Here is a 15,915-nt window from a genome sequence, read left to right as displayed (position 1 = left end):
ATATACAATTTCCATAATCGTATGTTCTTTGTTATTAAATATGTCATACAGTATAGATTTCTGATTTAACACAGAATATACATTCTGACCCGAAGGATTCTGAGCGTTATATGTTGCCATCCCCAAATGCATGTTTCAGGGAAGGCCTTACTTATTTTAGCAAGATAATGCAATATCTTGCATTATTTTTAAGAAATTTGAACTCTTGTAAACTGTTCTAAAAGCTAAGTTAAGATGAAACATCCAAGTTCTACTAACAAGGCTTTGGAAATATTAAGTGGTCGATTTTTTATATTTTTTCTATGCTGTCACCGTTTTAAATAAATATATATAGCAAAGAAACTGAATCATTAGTCAATTTAAATTCTTATTTTCACTGTGTTCCTCCGGGTGGGGCTTTTGCCGTCGTAGAATAAAGCTGGATTATTTTAAGTGCTCATCTGGCTCTAAGAAGGAGGTTATGGACATCAAATATCAAACAATTCTCTCTGTAGTGGCTGCCATTTTTTACACTGAGAGTCAGAACAGCTTAGCCAACAGGTGAAGGGCAAGGCATGCTTATCCCCATTACACAAATGTGATAAAACCTTAAAAACACAAAATAAATTTCAGGAATCAGTTTGTATGTTACCTAAAATTCCCTATACTTCCCTCTCCACTTAAAGTTGTTGTTGTTGTTTTTTTTTTTTTAGAAACAAAAGCATTCATTTAAAAGTATATATAATCAAAACATCTTTTTATAATACGATACATACAAAAAATGAAGGGAACATTTGATCATCAGTGTAACATAACGTCAGTTAAACTTCAGGTATTTCTGTCTAGGAACCACTTCAATCCACAGCTGCTTTGGTGCAAATGGAAGTGACAACAGGTGCACAGAAGAGGCAACAAAAAGACAATCCCCCACAAAGGAATGGTTTATGTATTTTTTTTCCTTTTTTCCTCATCCCTCCTGACTGATTTTTCTCTAGTTTTGTGTTTTGCTCGGGTTCTTGTCAACACTGGTAGCATGAGACGGTAGCTGTATCCCATTCAGGTTGCACAGATATGGTAGCTGCTCCAGGTTGGCAGAGCCACATGTCCATTTCCAAGGATTTCTGTGTCTCCCAGCAGAGTCTTATAACTTTCATTTATTTATTTATTTCACACTTGGTACAACAGTTTCCACAGTTAGTTCTTTCAGACAAACCAACCACACTTTCTATCAGTAAAGCACTGCAACTGTGGGGGAGGTACCAGGAAATTGGCTGTTACACAGGAGGCGCACCGCTAGACCTAGAGAATTACTTCCAGGAGGGTACTCATGCATGTTCCTGCCCAAACTGTTAGAAACCAGCTCCCGATGTTCTTTAATGGGACCTGTGCTCACAGTCCAGTATCGTGCCCATTCACTTACATTGACGTTACTTTTTTCATTACATTATTTGAATGTTAGCACGACATGAGCATAATATTTTGTTGTTTGGCTGCTTTAACCAACCAAATGTCATTTACCAAAAAAAGAAACCCATTAACAAATGAAACCTTGAAAGTAAATGTAAATAAAAACACATTTAAATAATAATTCCACAAGGGCTTGTTTAATGCAAGGACACATCATCATTCATTCATTATCACATTGGTGAAATTTTAAAGTGAGGGTTGTGGAACAGGCAAAACGAATGCATGTTAAAATCATTTTTACTTTGGGATCATTTGAGCTGACTCGTGTGGGTTTTGATATTCAAAACAAGGGGAATTTAAAACCAACTCTGGCAGAGAATCAAAGCTTTAAATGATCGATGTAGCAGCCGTGCTTTTTGCCTGGCTACTCCTGCTGTAAACTTGAACACTCACATGTTTAGGGCTCGCTTTTTTCACTTTATGTGATCTGTTTGAACAAACAGATAAAGTCACTTTTTTTTTTTATCTGTGACACAGAAGTTTCTGTTTTTATTTCTTCTTATTCACAAGTTCTTAAGTGGGACTCTTTCTCGTGCTAATATAATCAAAACAGATCACAATAACAGTGCATATTTACCGACTCTCACACATGCCAAGATATGGTTTTGGTACAGCATGTTTCCCCTTTTTTAGTCCAACAGCATTTCTGAACATTTCAAATTATATTTTCACCTTTAGGTTTATTTCCTGCACAGAATACAACATTAAACATGAACTCTTGGCTTCTTTTTTATATTGCAGAAGTGACTCTATAAGGACCACAGATCTATACCGTGCTAGGGTGGGCATTGATTATAACGTTCAATCAAAACCTTTTGGATTTGGTGAACACGCTGCAAGCCGTGGTTGGTATTGATTTGTTTCTTCACTCATGCTGCTATATCCTCCTTCACCGGAGGCGATGGCATTGTGATTCATACTCGAGTATCTCTTCAGGCCAAAAGAACCCTTCAGCACTGCTCAAATATAGTTCTTTTTTTATGTATTTAAACATAGATGCACTGTTCACTGAAGGAGAGTTATAATGAATAAATTATTTGTGGTCATATGGTCAAATCAATACATTTTTTTTAAAAATAAAAATATGAAATTATTTTTGATCATTGTTTGTTTTTCTAAGAGTGGGTGTCACACACAGAGTCTTACACAAGAGTCTAATAGCTTAGTGGACCATAAATTACTAAAGACAGAAGGAAGCAGTTTTCTCCCAAACATGCATCTCTGATGTACACAGGCTAGAATGCTAAAAATGCTATTTGATTGCTGTTAGGTGGTGTCCTCAGTAAAGGCCCTTGGATACCACTATGACTTCCTGTTACCTGGGTAATTTCAGATTTAACGCTGAAGTTGTCTGCAGCATGAAGTTAGTTCAGTTGTTACAGGGAATATCACCACAGTAACTTATGTAACACGCCCCCTAGTGGCAAGTCGACTGACAGATTAGATTTGGTCCTGAACAGACCAGTTAAATGATGAGATGGACGACAGGTAGTGTGTCTCTTTGTCTCAAAATCAGAGTGAACTCAAATAATATAATCAAAACCCAAACAATCATATGTGTTCTTCACACAGGGTTTGACAGGACAAACATTCCTGCTCCTACTGTCCTAGCAGCAACACATTACATTCCAAAAAGCAAAAACAAACCTTTACTTGGTATGTTTATTATATGGATCAAATGTGTGATTTTATTACTTACTAACCTGAAAAAAGATGGGCGACACACTTCGCTGTCACGTTAGGGTGGAAGTGCCCCCTCGTGGCGTAATTTAGGATCGCGCAATATGTTGGCTCTTCAACAAAAATCATAAAATTACAGCCCCTCTTTAACAAAATTACGCATGAAAACTTACACAATATACAAAATTAAATCACATAATGTGGCCAAGCATTATGGTGCGTCACACACGGACCCATACTGTGAACATGACCTGCTCCAGAGCAGCTTAGAGTAGGAGGTTCTTAAGCTTTTTAATGCCATCAAATGTTGGACTATCAATGAAAAATATAATTTTTTTTAAATTTGACCACAGTTGTATTTTCAGCTATTAATATATGACCCAAATTCTGTGCATCTATTTGTACTTGCTGATCTCGTTTCAGATTTGCACATAGTGGCCGAAGTTTGACCTCAGCTTTTATATTCTTTCTTTCTTTTCTCTCAATCAAGTCTGCAGCTAAAGGCATAAAAACTACAACTGTTTTTTACACATTAACTTAATGAAATACTCAAATATTATCCATCAGATTCTCCTGTGTCTTAATTGACAGAACTGTGATATTGATAAATCTGTTAACTTACACAGTCAGCATATTTGTCCTCTTTCTTCCCTGGCTTCAAATAGGATAAACTTTACTAGTAACTCTTGTCCAGCTCTACTGACTAAAGCACTTAAAGTGCCCACTTTTAATATTAAACATTAAACTACTGTGTAGTGCTTTTTCTTTCACATGCATACTCACACTGCTGCTTTGTCTGCAGCAGCTGTGTTACTTTCAGTGATACTACCCATTTAACCTCTTCATGCCCATAATCTGAGCTGTACTCTGAGGGTCACTGGGTTGCTGCAGTTACAGTACTACATGGTAGTAACGGAGCATGTGCGAATATTTTTGATGACACTGTCGCGGTATCCTTGCATGAGGGATTTTTAAATAATCTTTTCAGCCACAGTCGGAAAAAAATTTTTTTTTGACTTATCACAGATTCCCCAGCATACAAAGAAGAGTTTAAACTGAGTTTCAGTTTACCAGAAATAGTTCTTTTTAAAATATAAAGTAAAATAAATGAAAGGTCTGGAGGTCTGGCAAAGATGAACTAACAAATGAAGCAACAAAGACACCAGGATCAGCATTCCAAAAGGGAAAGAGCAGGGATCTGAGGTTGCTGGAGATAGCCTCCTCTAAATGTGGGGTTACACCACCACCCTAAGAAAGACAGAGGAGATGAGCAAGGGAGGAGCAAGGGAAACAGAAAAGAAGAAAGAAGGAAAGACGAAGCAAACACAAGGGGAGGCTGCATATCACTGATATCACTAATAATTGTGGATACTACTAAAAATCCTGTGAATGTTTATAGTATCCACTACTATCCCCATAGTATCCCGGAATTACGAATGTTTTCGACATTCTTAAATTGTTGTAATTCCAGGGAACAGAAAAACAAATGTTTAAAATCCAAACTGCTCGCCTTAAACATATGGGTTTGCTGACTCTTACTTAGACTACAGTTGAGTGCTTACCTGCACATGTATTACATGTATTTTTACTGCAGTTGACTGAGTTCAGCATGTGCTGTGGATCATATGGTGCTGTGTGTATTCAGTAAATGTAGCCAGATTATTCACACAATGCATGATTCAATACAGCAGTGCAAATGAACTGCAGAGTCTCGAAATAAGCAGCAGTCAGCAGGTTAATGGTCTGACAGTGAGCATCGGTGCGCGCTGCCTGTAGTCCTCTCTCTGCATTAGGTGTTCAGTGCAGTGTGAGCAGTGGAATTTTCATCTCAAGATTTCAAGACTCCCCATGAACTTTACTTTCTTATAGTACTCTCACTGCTGCCTGCTTTAGCAGGTTATGAAGAAAAATGAGAAATTTCACAGCAGCCAATTTAATGTTTCCTCTTTAATCTCACACGAGGGATCAGTAACCGACTCTCACATCTGTCTTTGCAGTTCTTTGTACTGCTTCCTCCACTTCATAACCTTCTCCTTCCTAACTCACTCTCCCTCCATCTTAAAACACTCACTGCCCTATCCCTCGTATTCCATTGTCAGTCTCTACTTTCCCAGTTGTAAGAAGGGTGGGATTGGCACCAGCATCCAACCACCAGCATCGCAAGGATGGGGGCATCAGCCCCTCCTAAGTTATTCATACAGGTTTCATGAAGATGAAGCCACTGATAAAGAGAAGGAGCAGTGAGACTCAGGTGGACGAATGAAAGAACGTTCTCCATGTGCTATTTCTGCCTCTGACAGGCACTTTTGGAGTCATCCTATCTTTGTTTCTGTCTCACTCCCACGCCTCCTCCTCCTTGACTGAGTTTTGGAGCATGTTCTGCCGGGTGTGATTGGAGGGCAACGCTCCAGGCAGATGTAAATCTGGTGAGGGTTGTTGGCACAGGGGGAAACAGAGGATGTCAAATGAAAATCCTGTCTCCATCTCCAAGCGGGCTATTGCGCTTAAAGGTGGACTGAGATCTGGGTCTTTGTGGATGCTAAGCTTATCACGAGCCGGGTGCTTGACCTTTTCACCTGCAAGTCATGTCAAAATTGCTCAAGAACAAAAATGTGTCCTGGGTGAGTACTGCCTGTCTGGTAGGCTGATGGGGGGAGGCAGATTATTTCAGCTCAATGTTTAATGCTTCTCAATTCTGTCAGGCTTATCTGCTTTGAAATTTGTCGTCTATGGTTGCATTTTCTAAGGAATGATGCGTGTAGAAGTTTCAGTATATCAGAGTTTGGTTTGTATATTCAAAAGACAAACTCACTGTCGGTGATGCCTCTTCTGCACATCTGCTTTGGTTTGTCCAACAGCTGTGTGGTGATAAAAGGCTCAGCTCTTCTTCAGCTTGCTTTGCACCATCCTGCCGTGTCAGTCGTACACCGTCAGAGCATCAACTGACAAAAACGTATGAAAAGACACTGACTGGGCTGAAATCGATGAATGGAAATAACTCTAGTTCACTCGGGGCTAACTTGTGTTCACCAGGCTTCCAGTGTTAATGATTAAAAATTTTGGTTGTGTTCACTTGTTACCAAAAATAAGATTTTCAGTCTTTTCTTATCTATTTATTTATTACTTTAGTTCAGGGGAGGTGTGTGGGTTTATGGACATTGGGGAGGGTGGAGTGTCTAGTCTTGCCTGAAAATTATGCATGCTGTCCATCTCTGGCTCAGCAGTCCCACAGTACCGGCCCCAGATTGACAGAACACACACACACAAAGGTTATAAGAAGCTTATGGACAGGTCTTTGTTTATGTATGTGTAAAAGCACATGTGCACATGGACTCATGTGTGGAGGAGTGGATGACAAGTGAGATGAAAGATGTGTGCTTTATATTTCTGCATTTTAACACTAAAAAAAAATCTGTGACTATATATATTTATGGAGAGAGAGAGAGAGAGATAACTGAGTGAAGAAGTCTACAAAATTGTTTCTGTCAGATGTCTCAGATTAAGTTAGTGTAGTGAGTTCTGTCAACTATTTTTTCTATAGTGAAGATTTTGATAAGTACATTTGTTTGAATATATGTTTTTACATATGTTTTTACTGGGTATATGGCAGCAGCAGAAGTTGAAAAGTTTTTATCTCTTTTAATCTGCCAAACATTATTCTAAAGGCTTTGATAGTTCAGGGAAAAAACAAGAAAAGGTTAACGTTACCCTTGTCTGTAAGTCCAAAAAATATTGCGGTATTATAGAAAGTATAGACATGTTGCATGTAGCTTTTGTGTCTGATAAGTGAAACCAGTGTATGCTGTAGAGACTGTTATCTGTCTAATAGCCAAAATTCTGGCCAATTCTTTTGAAGAAATCTGGCTGTATAAAAAGTTCTGGGAAAAATAGCTCTTGTGTCACTTGATCTTTGACCGCTGTAAAGTTTATGGGTTCAGTTTCTATTTTCAGTTCTTACTTAATACAACATGATTTTCATTTTGTAAATTATGGTCCCGATTAATGTGCAGAAAGAAAGTAGTGTTTATATAGAGCTACAGTATGGTACAAAAGTCTTGAGCTCATTTCTTTATATTTTACTAGGAAAATGGGAAATCAGTGCAGATTGAAAGGCAATGTTTAGTGTGACTAGCTTTATTCTTCATCACAGCTTGAAGTCTCTTAGGCAACTTTCTTGTCATTTCTTGAAGTAGTCTGCAGGAATCGTTCTCCATGCTTCTTGAAGGACATTCAAAACTTTTTGGGGGATGTTTGCTGCCTTTTGTTCCCACTCTGCTTTACTAGTGTACAGTCTGGACTTTGGGGAGGCAAATCCATGTCTAAAAGTGCTGCACATTGTCTTTTTCTATCTAATTTATTGCAATAACAGCGCATTTGAAGCATTGTGATACTGAAAAGTGAAACTGTTGCCATTCGGATGCTTTTGAGATGTTATTGCATGGTGGCTCAAAATCCATCTGTTGTTTTCTGAATTTAAAATTCCATCTATTTTGGCAAGATCCCCCAAACTACTGGCTTAAATGCAGCACCAAACCAGGATGGAGCCTCCAAAGTTTTTTGCAGATGTCTGTCGACACTCACTGTCATATCGCTTTCCTGACCCCCTCTGTACTGATGATGATGATTTCAGCCAAAATTTTCACTTTGTTGGAGTGTTTCATTGGCTCTGCAGGGGAACCTCCTATTGCTTGAGGAGATTTAAGGTGTCATAGATCAGAGTTTAGTAAAGGCCAAACTCTGTTAGAGCTCAGGTGACCGCAGCTGTCTGACCTCTGATCAGCAGCATAGATATTGACAAGGACAAGAGCCGTGTGTGTGTTTATGTGTGTATAGAGCCCACATGTACATCTGACCCAGGATTTATTATCATCTCTCCACAGAGTCACAGCCTGGCTCAGCTGACTACAGGTCTGCATTTTCTTTTCTATTCTCAGTTTTATGTAACACTCCCATCTTTGTCCCTCTTCTCCTTATAAGCTCTCCCTGGAGATTTTGGTACCACACGCCCATCTGCTCATGTCCCCTGTCCAGCTGTCCAGGTTGCAAGCCAAACACTGTTACTTACCTTTAAACAGTAGAAGAGGAAGTATACATTTTTTTTTTTTAGGTCCTATGAAATGCGTAAAGACAGAATGATAAAATTAAATTATAAACCTTTATAAACCTTTTCAAATCAGAGGTATTATCAGCAAAATAGTTAAGCAGTAAAAGTAAATTGGCATTGTGTTCAATGATCTTTAATAAACAGCTATTACACTATTTAAAATGACGAAATAATGTGGATAATATACAAGCTAGTTAATAACTGGTTTGCAAACCTTCTGTTGATTTAGCTTCAAAAGAAGCAGCGTCTATGTGTGGCTGATACTTGGCATCGAGTTTTAGTGGTGACATAATGACACCGAACCAATGTGATGAAAGAGTCTCTCTGCGCTCTCTGGATGATGAATTCTGTTTGTCTGTAATTCCATGCTGTAAATCGGGCGCACAATGGAATTATGGTCTGCTTGTTTTTTTTAATTTCCATCTTTCTATTTTGGAGCCATGCCATTATAACACTCCAATTCTTTTTTTCTTCTTTTTTGCACACAAACCCTAGGAACACGCGCGCACACTAATCAGGGACAGCACGCACAGAGGATGGATTCTGTTCTTTAACAAAAGGGGGGAAAAGAAAGTATTTAGAACTCATAGAAAGCTCGGGTGGGTTGGAGACTTTCCTGGTGTGTTTGGTGCCCGAGGTCAGAGTGAGCGGTGTGCGGCGTAACAGATGCCGCACGGAGAAATAAGCCTTTAATACCCACAGGACTCGGGAAGGGGCAACTACACTCAACTCACATCAGCGACTTAAGTGAAACCCTTCACGCAACTCTCGCAGTCTCCGGTGGTGTCCTCGGCGTCGCGGTTCTGAGAAGAAATTGCATCCTCACGCTCAAACTGGCGCGCAGGGAACACGCGTATCTGTTGCACTGAAGAGCATCCTCGGAGTTATCCACCTGAGTGGAGGGAGAACCACTCTCATGGCATGCTTGCCCATTTGTTTACTGGAGCCAGGTGAATGGTGATTTGAAGTGGTCGTTACAGCCTTGGAATAGCGCTACAGGACACCTTTAACTGCCATGCCGCCCAAAAAGAAGGTAACATTTCAGATATTTCTTTTTCGTGCATATCTGTGCGCGTGCGCGTGTGCTGAACAGGAAGGGTTGGAGAATACGCCATCTGTTGCACTGGGCGTTAATCCTTGTGTGAGGCCTTTCCACATCGTTGCACTCGCTATGTAACAGCGCGCAGGGCAGATAGAGATGCATATCCGCATGCTTGTATCATGTCATATGTCCAGCTGAAAAACAGACTTCAGATAGGGTTGCATAACCAATAGTCTGTGAAAATCGGATGGATTAAATCTCTTCTCGAGCTTCTCCCTCTCATTTATGACTCTTGTACTCGCGGTGAACTTTGTGGCATGTGGTATTAAACCCCAAACTATGTGCTGCACCTGTTTGGCTTTCTTTTCACTTCACGTGTTGTAGCTGTAGAGCACGCCATCAGCAGCATGGTTTTGTGTCTCTTGCACATGCTGTGCAGTCCATGCATTGTTTTGTTTTAGTTATGAAACCAAGCTCCAGTTTGTAGTATTCAGGTAAACTTCACAGAGTGAGGCACCCACTTCTCAGTCTTTTAAACAGCTTGAGGGTGAAGTAACAGTACTTAACGCTGTTAGGGGGTATTCCCAAAATCTATTTAAAGACTCCTTTAACAATCAGCATCACAGCAGCAAATCTTATTTCCTTACACACGCAAACTTCTTAGCTGGAAATAATCTAGTGGCCTTACTGAATTTGTACAGCATGGACCATATTTATACGTCTAATCATCAGTCATATTGGTCTCTGTTTATTTATTTTCTCACATCTCATATTACAAAATACAGTGCCAGTATTGTCTGTCACATTTCCAGAAGGAACTATAAGAATTTCTTCTATATTTTGGTCTTTAAGTTCATTGTTTTTGTGACATACAGCTTTTCCTTTTTGTTTTAAACTGTGCTACTACCTAACAAAACACAAAGTTAGAGAAACAGAGTGGGCAGGGAGTGTAAGAGACAGTAGTTGCCGGAAAACAAAAATGGCTATAGGAAAGTGAATACCATTTGCATGGTGGCTAGAAACATTACTTCAAATACTAATGTTCCTCTGTAGCTGCAGAATATGTAAAATGAAGTATACTTTGATAACACGCTAGCTGTAGTGGCCAAAATAATTGTAAACATACCTTCAAAGGTTCATGAATACCTTTAGAACAGGAGGAAGTGTTTGGACATACGCTTCTTGGTTTAACAAAGCTGATATTTTCTCCTTTTTTGGAGATGTAATACTAACACATCGCAGGAAGACTTTGGCTGGCCTACTCTTTTGGATTGCAGTGCTAGTTAGTGCTGGCCCACTGCTTGTTACTTAGAATAGGAAAAGCCTCTTAGTAGTTGTTACTGGGGCATTACATGCTGATACCTGCTCTCCTTCCAGGCAGGAAGTGGAGTAATAAGATGTGGAGCTGTGTGGAAAGTTCCAGAAGTATCAGTAAACCTGTTTCCTGTGAAATTGGGGCTGTTTCCAAATTTAAAATGTTATTGTTTGCATCAAACTTTTTGCAATTTAAAAACAAAACAAAAACTACTCTATATTTATTTTATTTTGTGTTTAACTTGATGTCAGGCTTTTGTGCTCATAGAGTGACAGTTCCAGTGATAGTGGTTGCTCAGTACTTGTGCAATAACTAAGTGAGAAATGATCAGAACACCAATGGCTGGCAAAATGATATTTTATAATCCCCACACATGCGCACACCCCTCCGCACACCAGTTCTAATCACGTTGCATCACAGCGTTGTGCAGAGCAGAAGAGCAGAGAGATTTCTGTGAACTATAGATGAAATGTATCTATTACAGGGGCCCGGCAAGCCAGGATTTAAGTGATACAGATACGACAAATGCTTCTATTTTATGTATATCTGATGACTGTCAGGGAGCACTTGAGCACATCCAGTCGAAGCTGCAGTGTTGGCTGTCTGTGAGGAGTTTGTCTCTCTGTCTCTAAATCCTGGATTGACGCATGCTATCTTAATCTCCTTACTCAGAGACAATCATGACCCAAAGAGAGAGACAGACAGAGATAGAAAAGGATCCAAATACACTTCTTATGCTTATAACCCCCCTCCCCACACACACACACACACACACACACACACACTCAATATGAGAAAATATCTCTTTTTGTTTTTTTGTATTTCTTGATGAATGAGTAATCATTAACTGCAAAGTGATGAGACTGAGTGATGAGATGTTACTCTTTAAAGATTGACCAATATTGGATTTATGAGGATAATACAGACACAGATTTTTGGGGAAAAGAAATTTGATATTGATGTGTTGGTGGTAGAGGAGCTTCACAAACCAGTTAGCAGCTTAATATTAGGACACAACTGTGGTCCAGCTGTGATGCATACTCTGCTACATGTGCTGCACACAGTGCTGATAGAGTTAAGAGTATTGCAAGCAGTGGAATCAGAAGTGTTGTAATGCCACCTTTTCTAAATCACTCCAAGAGTCTTTTTTCCACAGTATGTTTTAATGTTTCCCACAGATGTAAGCAGCTACAATGTGTTTCTTGCAGGATGACTTCTAATTTCATGCCCAGGCATAGTAGAGCAGCGATCTGTTCTTCTTCATACATTTAAAGAAATTAATCAAATAATGTTTATTAATTTCTTTAGTTGCAATTACAAACTGTAATTAGACACGGCAGGGTGATGAAATCAGAAAAAAAGAATACATGAATGAAATGAAATCCTGCCATTAAATGTATTTTTGAACACTGCCAATAAAGCAGGGTGTTTGGGGTAATCCAAAAAATCTTCCATACGAAACTGCAAGCCCATCTTAAACTGTTCAGTGATATTTCTTCTTTGTTGGCCTTTTTCTTTCTCTCAGCATAACATGTTGATGGCACTGACTACTACAATAAGTTCCCGATGTTTATTTGTTGTCCAGTGATTCAAGACTCTTTCAGCACTTTATACTAGAGCCTGAACAATTTGTTAGTGGGCTCATACTATTGGTCATATCGATCTACTGGTGTCATCATTAGTAATGACTGATAAATGAACTTGAAACACCCTTCAACAGTGAGTGTTGGCATTACATAGATTGTCCACCAGAGGGCGCTCTGCAACTTTGTTGTTCATGAAATGTGTTTAACTCTCCACAAACGCACCAACCGACTGATCTTAGCAGAACTGGGCAGAACCAAAGAATAACTACGCAAAAAATTAGAAGCATGACATATCCCATACTTACTGTACAGTCTGTTATTTCAGATTTGATACTTTTGTGTGAATCCACCTGCTCAATCTGCCAGTCACTTTGCTGCTGCAACACTTGAATTTCCTTCAGTGACGGAAAAAAAAGAATATGTCTATTCTATTCTATATTGGGTTTTCTCCACACATCAGATATCTTAAAAAATCCAATGTCAGTTGGACTCTAATTTATATATTTTTTGTGTGTGAATCCTTTTTTTTTTACCGTCTTTTAACAGATTCTCCAGGAAATTAAAAAACTATGCTCCTATTCTTTTGGTTTCTAGAAATTATGTCCTAACAGAATTTATAGAAGTATGGTTAAGTTGTGGGATTGCATTAAAAAAGCTGTTGCCACCACGTGTTGCCAGAAACTTTTGTGTGACTTTAAAAGTTTCAGAAATTTAGATGACGGTGGTGAAGAGCTTTATCGAACAGATGTCCATCCATTTCCCTCCATTTATCCAATTCAGAGTCACAGGGGCTGGAGGCTATCCCAGCTCTCATAGGCAACAGACGGGGCGCAGGTCGCCAGTCTGTCAGAGGGCTCAAATAAAGAGACAAACAACAATTCACTCTCACATCCACGTCTGCAGCCAGTTTAAAATTTCCTTTGAACAGTGGGAGACAGGCAGAGGATGCCCACCCTACCACTGCACCACCCTCTCATTCTAACAAATATGCTGTATCCTCTTGTGTGCTAAGGATGGGGACTGGTCTGCTACAGTATGTAAAACTCATTTCTCTTGTAACATGAAAATTAAGCATACTCTCTCAAAACCCACTTAGATACAACTAATATTGCATTAGTATTCAAACTATGGATGACCCATTGGCCACGTGGTCAGGACATTTCAGCTCCTGACAAGCTGGAATGTTGCTTGTTGTTATTCCTCTTTGCTCTAAAGAAACAAAAGCTGACAGTATGGGCCCTCAAATATGTGATCATGTATCAGCCATCAGATTTTGTCTACATCTGTCTGAATTGGAGGAGCCATTAAGTTACTAATAATCTAATTTCTACAGTTTCTACATTTGTCACTGCAGCAACAGCAACCTTTTTTTACCCTTTATTTTTACTGGCAATATCAGCAGCCATAATAATGATAAAGCCCACATTAACAAACTATATATGAATTAAAATACATTTACCGTGGTACTGATTTACTGCCTCTTTTGATCTATAATTTGAGATCTAAAGAGATGTGATGCAGCCTTAAACTCCACAGACGGAGATTTGTGCCAAAGTAAAGATAGCTGTGCCAGCCCGGCCGTATCTGCTCTATGGTAGCATCAGGGAGAGGGCATGGAGCCAGTCTCCTTCAGACAGATGATGCAAAGCAGCTGATTAGACAGGGCTTGGAGAAAACAGGATCAGAACACTCACTGCATGCAAATGAACTGGCTGTTAATGACCAAGAGATACAGTAGCAAAGAAATCATCACAATATACAGAATAGGATGTCAAAGTAAAAAATGAACAGCAGAAGAAGATGGGTGTAAGAGAGCTGAGTTTCATTATTCCTCACCTACAGAAAAAAATATGAGGAAATATTTATTGGCAAAAATTGACAAATGTTTCACCACACCTGGGCTTGTTGCCAGCGCCTCATTGGTGGGCCGACAGGAAATTAGTCACAATTAGATCACTGACCTGCTCTGCAGATAACAATAAACTGTAATGAAGGGGAAGAGGCCTGTGTTTGGGTCCTTTTTGATGCATGACTCTCTATTCAGCAGCAGGCTTTTAATAACCATCCCAGCATGTATGCACAGATCAAAAGTGTGATATGAGTAAAGATATTACATCTTTGATCTTGTTCATGAAAAAAAAAATCATTGACTCATACAAGATAAAAACGTCAAACTCACCAACAGACGCTACACTCATGCTTTCTCAGCCAAAACCAGCACATCTACTTTAAACAGCTGCAGTAGAAAGATATTTCCAAGTGCTGCAACAGTAAGGCCGCTATTGTCATGGAAAAATATGGTCCTTGAGATACCTTCTGCAGCAACAGTGTCTACATAGGCAGTTTAGAGCATGTCAGTCAGGTATTTATATGCCTCTCTGACAGATTTTGTCAAATTAACCGCACTGCACCCGTAGAGCCATGACACTTTTATAGCTGAGGCCAAAATGAAGGCCAAATGTGAAGATGAGTGCAGGTCCCTCCATTGAGTAATGAGTAAAGGGTACTAGAAGTGGGATGGCAATATGTTTATCTGTGTGTGTCAGCAGTTGGGTGTGTGCAACATCGTTTGTGGTGGCAACTTTCACTCTACTTTCACTATGTTTTAGTGTATTTTGGCAGGTGCTTTAGGCAGGTGACAAATCAAAATAAAAAACAGAACCATTGCCATCTTTGGGGTATCTGATGGTGCTGTCTGTAGAAGCAATACCTTCTTCTAATCCATTTGTCTCTGTAGATGCAAGGATTGCTGCAAATACCTTGAGATGACTGTTATTGTGAATTCGTACTATATAAATACTGAAATCCCGAACTGAAGTAAGATCAGCCTCATCCTGTCTGATCTGCAATACACGGCGTTCCAAATTATTATGCAACTGATATTTTTCTCTGTTTTTCCTAAATAGTCGATTCAAATGACAGTTGGCATAATTTTTGAGTCATCGACCAATATGGTATAATTCAAATGTTACTAAACAAAACTCCCAATGAAAACAGTATGTTTTTCAAAAATAAAAAAACTTAAAATGCACTGTTCCAAATTATTACGCACACAGAGTTTCAAAAGATTTTATAGGTTGTAGAGAATTGAAAATGATCATTTGTTGAATTTGCAGCATTAGTAGATCAATTTCACTGACACCAAAAGTTATTTCAATCAAAAACATCTTAACAGGTCAAGTTACATGTTAACATAGGACCCCTTATTTGATAGCAGTTTTACAATTCTTGCATCCATGGAACATGTAAGTTTTTAGAAAGTTTCTATTTGAATGTCTTTGCAGGATGTCAGAATAGCCTCCCAGAGCTGCTGTTTGGATGTGAACTGCCTCCCATCCTCAATTTTTTTTGCTTGAGGATGCTCCAAAAGTTCTCAACAGGATAGAAGAAAGTGGTCAGTCAGAAACTCCACATACTTTGCAGAGGTCATTTTCACACCTTCAGGGACCCTAAAGGGGCCGACCAGCTCTCTCCCCGTGATTCCGGCTCAAAACATGACTCCACCACCTCCTTGCTGACGACGCAGCCTTGTTAGGACATGGTGGCCGTCCACCAACCATCCACCACTGCATCCATCTGGACCATCCAGGGTTGCACTGCACTCATCAGTGACCAAGACTGTTTGGAACTTAGTCTTCATGTAGCTCTGGGCCCACTGCAGCCATTTCTGCTTGTGAGCATTGGTTAGGGGTGGCCGAATAGAAGGTTTATGCACAACTGCAGGTCTCCATAGGCATCAGCA

The 15,915-nt window shown here is 39.5% G+C and overlaps 1 protein-coding gene across 1 annotated transcript in view; it reads left to right on the top strand.

Annotated features, from left to right (window-relative positions):
• The first annotated feature begins 8,771 nt into the window (after positions 1–8,771).
• cacnb2b (calcium voltage-gated channel auxiliary subunit beta 2b) overlaps positions 8,772–15,915 on the top strand; it is a 30,605-nt gene continuing 23,461 nt past the window's right edge. The window contains exon 1 of the mRNA XM_087831281.1: positions 8,772–9,263. Coding sequence (XP_087687407.1) covers positions 9,246–9,263 — 18 coding nt within the window. The 5' untranslated portion in view covers positions 8,772–9,245. The remainder of the gene's footprint in view (positions 9,264–15,915) is intronic.

The sequence above is a fragment of the Neolamprologus brichardi genome, chromosome 18, assembly GCF_056152115.1.
Source record: "Neolamprologus brichardi isolate AB-2024 chromosome 18, ASM5615211v1, whole genome shotgun sequence".
Taxonomy (NCBI): Eukaryota; Metazoa; Chordata; class Actinopteri; order Cichliformes; family Cichlidae; genus Neolamprologus; species Neolamprologus brichardi.
Note: the sequence above shows the minus strand (reverse complement) of the source record. Positions and strands in the feature narration are given on the sequence as shown.